Below are 8,700 nucleotides of genomic sequence, written 5' to 3' on the forward strand. Positions count from 1 at the left end.
TCCTATGTTATACTTCCGGCTTCAGGATAAGTCTCACAGCCGTTTTTAAAATGGGACTCAAGAGTACGTCTGCATATCTATTCATGTACTTCGCCTAAATGTACGTACTGCGCCGGTATTAAAAGTACACAGTTAAGTATATAGTAATCCAGTATACCAGGTCATATTAGTTACTCGTCATAGAATTGCGTCTTTACGATAGACCACTTGTCGAACGTTATTACAATCCCGCCAAGTATGAATATTTAGCTGGACAACATTAAGCATTGTGCTAAATTCACTAACCTTTTTTGTGTAGAAGTTTTTTTTAATGACCGGTTCACTTCACTGAAAGTAGCATCCATGTACTATCTTTTGTCTTTACAAGCCAGTCTGAGCGAGGTAAAGTTAGTTGTATAATGGACATTCTGTGGACATTCATATTCGCCCGTCAAAACCAACTAATTTAGGACAATAAAAAGTATGGGTTCTTCATCAAGTGAAGGTGAACTACAATCCACACTTTTCAATGTATCAATCAATATATATATATATTTTTGTATAATATAAAAATGCAATAGCGTCTACAAAAAGTGTACCATGAAAGCAAAAGTGCTATATCCAGACTCGGGGGATGATGGGCTACAATATACGGCTTTTTGTTTCTGGACATTTTTGTGCCCCTTTTTTATTTTAGAAATGTTTTAGCATTTTTTTGAGTTTAGCCCTAATATATTCAGAGTCGGGGGAATTGGAATTTATTTAGCAAATTTTTTAATTCATCCTTAGAAATTCAATAGGGTCTACAAAAAGTGTGCCATGAAAACAAAAGTGCTATATCCACACTCGGGGGATAATAGGTTTCAATCTACAGCTTTTAGTTTTTTCAACATTTTTAGCAAACTTTTTAGTTAACCATTCAAATTTCAATACCGTCTACAAAAGGTGTGCCATGACAACAAAAGTGCTATTTTCAGACTCGGGGGAGGATGGGCTACAATCTACGGCTTTTCGTTTTTGGAATGTATTTGGGAAATGTTTGAGTTTAGCCTTATAAATTCAATAGCGTCTACAAAAAGTGTGCCATGACAACAAAAGTGGTATATGATCAGGCTGATGATCAGAAGTAGAGAAAAAGACTGAACCTGGCATGGAATACTTCACATTTTGGCGTTACTAAGGATGGAAATGCTACTATTAATACTTCAGTTAGACCAGAATTAAGTCATTTACATGTAAAACTTCACATTGCCCTTTGAAATGATTGTGCATCTGTTAAGAAAGGTATTATGATTTTATTTTATTAAAAAACTATTATGCATCCAGTACAGTATAGCACACGATTTTAACAAGATAGAGTATAAATAATCTACAGATGTATTATGAACTTTGCTGTTTAAAGAGCATATTATGCATAGTTCTTGCTTGTATGATACTGCTTGGAATGTGAACTTCAGACAGTTTTAAGTAGTTTAATATGTCTGAATGTCTATAATACGTATAGAGGTCTGAATGTCAGGGTTCTAATATATTTAATGCAGTCTAAGTCCATGGACCTTAAGTTCTATTGCAATCCCAAACTATTCGCTGTGGTTATGCAGGCATCTGAGCACAAGGCAATACAAAATAAATTTCACACATACATGAATATATTAGTAATAGCTATAATAGCTATAACTATTTCTTTACAGGTGCAAAAATCCAAGGAAGACTTTAACATGATCATAACCTTCGATAAACTTTAGGTGATCTACCTGTGACCCCGCTACCCTCACTGTTTATTTTTTTTAGGTGATTGGTCTCTAATAGCGCTCGAAAGTAGAAAGCACTGTTGTGTTAAGCACCGTCTCCATTGATGGACTGTGTTAATTTAAGACGTAATTTTAAGGCGCTGTTCAGACCACGTGTACTTGGTGAGTCATATCAGTAGCTTCCCTAGGCCTATTAAATGCACAAATCACCCCTCATAATTTCCAATGCACTATGGTTTGTAGGGTTGCCACACGTCTCGTATACGGGATCGTCCCGTATTGAAAAATAAAATTCACTGTCCCTTACAGAATCAATACGGGACGCGATTGATTTTCATGCACATCCTACTTCACCTTTTCACAAGCTTGGATTGAGACGAGAAATAATAAAAACAAAGAGTTCCATGAAACAGGAGAAGTATTAAATCAGAATGCCAGACGAGTCTGTCACTCAACATCATCGTTTCCCTGGTTATGGAGACTCAGACACACGGTAACATCAGCAGTGCAGTTCTCCCAGATAAATTGACAGTTCTGTAAGCAGAAGATACCACCCTCCGCATGCACGAGGGGTGTGTGTATGCAGGGGCGCCACCAGGAATTTTGGGCCCCATGATAAAAAATCTGGGCCCCCTCTGTGCAGCTGTTACCTATTTTTTGGGGCCCCTGTCAGTCATGGGCCCTTGGAACTTTCCCCCCCTATACGGCCCCTGTGTGTATGCGTGAGAGAAATTTTGTCCTACTTATCATCATAGAATAAAGCACCACGGACGGAAAGCAAATAATCTTTGCAATTTGCATGCATGGCTTGCTGAGGCTATATAGCAGAATACACAGCTGTCAATCAAATTTGAAAGCTTTAGTAACTGCAGTAGTTACACATTCTTTGTAGCTTTGTGATCACATCACTTAAAGCACATCTTCGATCGCCTTTGCCGATTAAGGCAAGAGAGCTAGCCTACATTCCCAACAGTAATTAGTGAAGTACAGTATTGGGAAGCATCTTACCCAAACTATTGCCCTCATGCCGCAGAGGCTGTGTACATGATTAAAGGAATAATACATAAAAGGCAACAACACATAATATATAATACGTAGAGGGCAAGAGTAAAATGGAAAACACTTAAGACAAATAAAATTATGTAAAATCAAATAAAAGTCATATAATAATAAGTTAAAAGAAATTGAATAAAACCAACAACAGATTAAAACACAGTAACAGGACGCTGGCAAGGTGTCCCTTATTTTTCCACATTGAAGGTTGCAACCCTAATGGTTTGGAACAAAGTATTCTTAATCTGACATACTGTGGAACATTGGTCTCCAACCAGGGGTAACCCTTGGAGTACTTTGCCTATCAGGGGGTACTTGAGAACACTCATTAGACCATAGGTTTACTGGTAAAATGAAAATGGGGAGCTACTTCAGTGGTAATCTGCGCTGAAGAAAATATGGTGGTACAGTAACTGAAAAAGGTTGGGAACCAATGCTATATATGGTATGACTGGTATGTGAATTGAGTCAGGATCAGGTAGTTTGTGAATCAGTATGAACACACTAGCTGGCAGGAAGAGGAAACAGTTGAACATTTCTGAACATTGTGGGCAAGACCAAATATTGTACCAGCTCCTTTGGACAGCAGCCACTTTCTCTTGGGGCTGTCATTGGGGTGAGAGGCACATTTGTTGTTGTGCATACAAACCCGATTCCAAAAAAGTTGGGACAAGGACACTGTACAATTGTGAATAAAAACAGAATGCAATGATGTGGAAGTTTCAAATTTCAATATTTTATTCAGAATACAACATAGATGACATATCAAATGTTTAAGCTGAGAAAATATATCACTTTAAGGGGAAAATAAGTTGATTTTAAATTTCATGGCATCAACACACAAGGCCATGTTTACCACTGTGTGGCATCCCCTCTTCTTTTTATAACAGACTGCAAACGTCCAGGGACTGAGGAGACAAGTTGCTCAAGTTTATGAATAGGAATGTTGTCCCATTTTTGTCCCATATACAGGCTTCTAGTTACTCAAGTGTCTTAGGTCTTCTTTGTCGCACCTTCCTCTTTATGATGAGCCAAATGTTTTCTATGGGTGAAAGATCTGGACTGCAGGCCGGCCATTTCTGTACCCGGATCCTTCTTCTATGCAGCCATGACATTGTAATAGATGCAGTATGTGGTCTGGCATTGTCATGTTGGAAAATGCAAGGTCTTCCCTGAAAGAGACGACATCTGGATGGGAGCATATGTGGTTCTAGAACTTGGATATAACTGTCAGCATTGATGGTGCCTTTCCAGATGTGTATGCTGCTCATGCCACACGCACTCATGCAACCCCATACCATCAGAGATGCAGGTTTCTGAACTGAGCGCTGATAACAACTTGGGTTGTCCTTGTTCTCTTTAGTCCGGATGACATGGTGTCCCAGTTTTCCAAAATGAACTTCAAATTTTGATTAGTCTGACCACAGAACACTTTTCCACTTTGCCACAGTCCATTTTAAATGATCTTTGGCCCAGAGAAATGCCTGCGCTTCTGGATCCTGTTTAGATACGGCTTCTTTTTTGACCTATAGAGTTTTAGCCGGCAACGGCGAATGGCGCAGTGGATTATGTTCACCGACAATGTTTTCTGGAAGTATTCCTGAGCCCATGTTGTGATTTCCAGTACAGTATCATTCCTGTATGTGATGCAGTGCCGTCTGAGGGCCAGAAGATCACGGGCATCCAGTATGGTTTTCCGGCCTTGACCCTTACGCACAGAGATTGTTCCAGATTCTCTGAATCTTTGGATGATATCATGCACTGTAGATGATGATAACTTCAAACTATTTGCAATTTTTCTCAGAGAAACTCCTTTCTGATATTGCTCCACTATTTTTCGCCGCAGCATTGGGGAAATTGGTGATCCTCTGCCCATCTTGACTTCTGAGAGACACTGCCACTCTGAGAGGCTCTTTTTATACCTAATCATGTTGCCAGGTGACATAGTAGGTTGCAAATAGGTCCTCCAGCTGTTCCTTATCTGTACATTTAACTTTTCCGGCCTCTTATTGCTACCTGTCCCAACTTTTTTGGAATGTGTAGCTCTCATGAAATCCAAAATGAGCCAATATTTGGCATGACATTACAAAATGTCTCACTTTCAACATTCGATAAGTTAACTATATTCTATTGTGAATTAAATATATATAAGTTTATGAGATTTGTAAATTATTCCATTCCTTTTTTACTCACAATTTGTACAGTGTCCCAACTTTTTTGGAATTGGGTTTGTACATTTTCGGTGTAAAAGACCCTTTAGTATGATTTTAAATGCAAGAACAATAAGTACCTGATACTCTAGGTCACAAAATATTTTATATTATCCTATAATGTCAACCCTAAACAGTTCTTCTATAGAATGTGTACCTTCTTACAAATATTTTGGATTTAGTTAGATGAAAATCTACATTTTCAAACACTCATCACTGAGTTGGTGAGAGGCTGAAGGTCAAAACTGGTTTCTTCTATAGAAACAGTCATGTCTCTCATCTCAACATACTCTTGTGCCAGCTACTTTAATGTCACAGCTAGATTATTGTAATGTGCTGTATATGCATGCCTCAGTGTCAGAAAAAAACCCTCTGTGTGCAGTCTGTTATGCAGGCCTGGTCATCCAGCTGACTCAATATCTTTGCCCTTAAAACGTGCAAAATGAATGTGTGTTAAGATCCTGCGTATTAGTGTGCATGTGCATGTCTCCTAGATGTTTGAGTGACTGACCGAAAAGGAACTCCCAGTTGAAAATATACTGTAAAACAACATAAATATAAATGAGTTTCCCAAAACCTCTCCTGGTCTTCACAATACATTTCATATTTTTGTTTAAGCACACACGTTTTAGAGTAGTCATGAAACAAACAATGGTACAGAGAATTGGTCAACAGGAAGACTCCCTGTTATTACACAATAAGTAATGAGATGACAACACAAAAACTCTCACACACTCTCATACACTCACAGAGCCCTTTCCTCAGGACAAGACTTTTACCAGTGTTCCTCTTTATCACACTTATTTTCATCTCCGGTAAGGACACAGCGTTGTAAATTCTTAAGTTCTTATTATAGTAAAGATCAGTTAAATGTCTCTTTATGTTAGTAATTACTTGATCTTTGAATCAGTTGTAATCTCATCCTTTTTTAAACCACATAATGCTCTTCTTAATCCTTGGTGTACACTTTTGATCCATATTAGTTTTTTATAAATATTGTATAACATAATATTTGTATAATATAAGTATAACTTAACTGGTTTTATCTACAATATAATCAGTGTATTATCTCTTGTTCCTCTAGACATTATGGGAAACTGCAAACTGTTGGTATACCAGCCAGATGAAGTCATGTGGCAAGTTTCGGATCAGTCAGGCTCTCTCCCCTGTACCATCACCACTAATAGCACAAAACCCATTGAAATCCGTTGGTTTGTTTTCAGTGAACACTCTTACCACTTAGTTGATTTGGACACCTACTCATACAAATACAGATTGGAGAAACAAGCCCTAAACATCAACTCACTCCAGGCAAACGACAGCGGGATATACCACTGTGCAGCCTTTCTCTCAGACATGGCATGCAGTGGGGCACAGACCATTGGACAGGGCACCACTGTGCTGGTGAAAGGTAAGTTTTTTGTTGAAGCAACTATAGAGGGTCTTTTCCATCCTAAATACTTTAAGTCTATAACATTTAGAATGCAGAGTTTAGGTTAGTGAAACTGTCTGATTTAATTTAGGCCAACAGAGGTGAGATAGGGGTTAGAGCAGAGGTTCCCAAACTAGTGGTCGCAACCCCATGTGGGGTCACCTGATATGAAAATGGGGTCGGGGGAGAATGTTTTAAAATGGACTCTCATAGCCTCAAATAAAATTACAATTATCAAATTTTTCTACACATGGTTGGAGTCGCAATACTTTTTTGATATCGAAATGGGGTCATCGGCCAAAAAAGTTTGGGAACCCCTGGGTTAGAGAATTAAGGATGATTTTAGGGGAGTGTTGACAACATCATTTAACCCATTTAATGAGATTTGTGTACTTTCAGAGAGAGGGATGGAGATAACCGGGTATGTGCTGTGGTTGCTGTTTGTCCTGTTAGCACTGTACAGTGTAGCAGTACTCATTTTACTGATTTGTAAGAAGGTAAATTACAACATTACACTACCTCTCAGTAATCATTATGAACACTGGATTTTGCTTAGAGACATAACATTGCATCGAAATATTGACCAATGTGATATGCACATTGGTAAATATTGTCCCTGACATCCTTAATCCTCTTTGAATTACCGTGTTTATGATTGTGATGAAGCAAAGCATCACAAAAGGCTGAAAGTCTTTCTATAATAGGGGTTTACTTAATTGCATTGTAACCTGTATCTCTCCATGCTAGACTGGGCGAGATGCTACTTTTTGGGAAGGCACAAGGTGGCGTAGGGACAAGGTGGGTTGTTTTCTTTTACTTAGCCTCACCATTTTATGATGTCTAAAAGAACACTTTAGACCCCAATCTTAAATGTTGCCGTTTTCACATTATTCTGTTAACAAACTTGTGGAAAACCCAGTGTTGTAAAAAAGGAACAATTGTTCTTTCAAAAAGTCTGTTTCATTTTCTAAGACTGTGCAATCATTGGTTTGTAAGAGGGATATTCTTCTGCTGTATATTACTGGAACTAATTGCAAATCTCGCAATGTTGAGACTTCTTAGTTCATACAGCATGTTTGTATTGCAGAAAGACAGAACATTTCAGTTGTTTGTTTAATACTTTATTTGAAACAATACATTATTTAATTTTCTTTCCTCACAGAAAAATACGACCCAGAAAATACGGTTTGGCGCTGTTGTGCAAGAGCTGTATGTCAAAAGGAAATTACGAAGTAATAAAAACTCAGAAGTAATTGACCCAACTCAAAACAAGGTACAGCGTGGTCACCTTTTCCTAGTATGGCTATCATAAGAACTAATGGAAAGGATATACATTAAAATGTGCTTAGATTTTGTTAGACTTAAAATCCAGTATTGCATTTTGAAAAATCTCATGTATCTTGATATCAAGCGATCTATTCTTCAACTATTCTTTTTATCTAAACTCATTTTGGTTCTACCTCTAATAAACTAAACTGAATAAATCGTATTGATTCTACCTCAATTCATCTTACAGGTTGAAAGCCCCCACTCCAACCTTCCACATGAGGACATTTACCAAAACCTGTGACTCAACAAAAAGGGAACTGATAATGTCCGCTACTTCTCTAAATAAACTCCCAGTACACCAATTTGTCAAACGTTGCTAGTTTAGGTCTAAATTCTCCCTAGTAAGAATAAGCCAAGCACTCGAGGAAGAGAAGCTATAACAAACGCCACTGGCATTACAAAGCATTCTGGTCTCATCATGGAAGAATCATGTGCCAAACCTATAACACTGGCTATCTTAACCAAATTCAAATCTGTGTCCTCCCAAGGAAATTAATGAGGGAGCAAAAATTAATAAGGGAGCAATTATAAGAAAATGTAAGACATAGAAGACCACTGATAATCTCCCTCGATCCGGGGCTCCACGCAAGATCTCACCCCGTGGGGTCAAAATGATCACAAGAACGGTGAGCAAAAATCCCAGAACCACACAGGGGGACCTAGTGAATGACCTGCAGAGAGCTGGGACCAAAGTAACAAAGGCTACCATCAGTAACACACTATGCCGCCAGGGACTCAAATCCTGCAGTGCCAGACGTGTCCCCCTGCTTAAGCCAGTACATGTCCAGGCCTGTCTGAGGTTTGCTATAGAGCATTTGGATGGTCCAGAAGAGGACTTAGAGAATGTCATATGGTCAGATGAAACCAAAATATAACTTTTTGGTTAAAACTCAACTTGTCGTGTTTGGAGGAGAAAGAATGCTGAGTTGCATCCAAAGAACACCAT

The 8,700-nt window shown here is 38.5% G+C and overlaps 1 protein-coding gene across 2 annotated transcripts; it reads left to right on the plus strand.

The window, feature by feature from the left end:
- The first annotated feature begins 54 nt into the window (after positions 1 to 54).
- si:ch211-139g16.8 (immunoglobulin superfamily member 6) lies at positions 55 to 8,347 on the plus strand. Of its 2 annotated transcripts, none has more exons than XM_020051301.2 (6): positions 55 to 100; positions 6,078 to 6,404; positions 6,825 to 6,922; positions 7,173 to 7,223; positions 7,588 to 7,698; positions 7,942 to 8,347. In XM_020051301.2, the coding sequence occupies exons 2-6, from the start codon at positions 6,083 to 6,085 to the stop codon at positions 7,993 to 7,995; spliced, it is 636 nt and encodes a 211-aa protein (XP_019906860.1). In that variant the 5' UTR covers positions 55 to 100; positions 6,078 to 6,082; the 3' UTR covers positions 7,996 to 8,347. The 2 variants fall into 2 exon arrangements, with proteins under 2 accessions (XP_019906860.1, XP_010895715.2); XM_010897413.3 differs by lacking the exon at positions 55 to 100 and adding an exon at positions 5,700 to 5,808.
- Positions 8,348 to 8,700: the final 353 nt, after the last annotated feature.

This window comes from Esox lucius, chromosome 11 (assembly GCF_011004845.1).
Source record: "Esox lucius isolate fEsoLuc1 chromosome 11, fEsoLuc1.pri, whole genome shotgun sequence".
In the NCBI taxonomy this organism is placed as follows: Eukaryota; Metazoa; Chordata; class Actinopteri; order Esociformes; family Esocidae; genus Esox; species Esox lucius.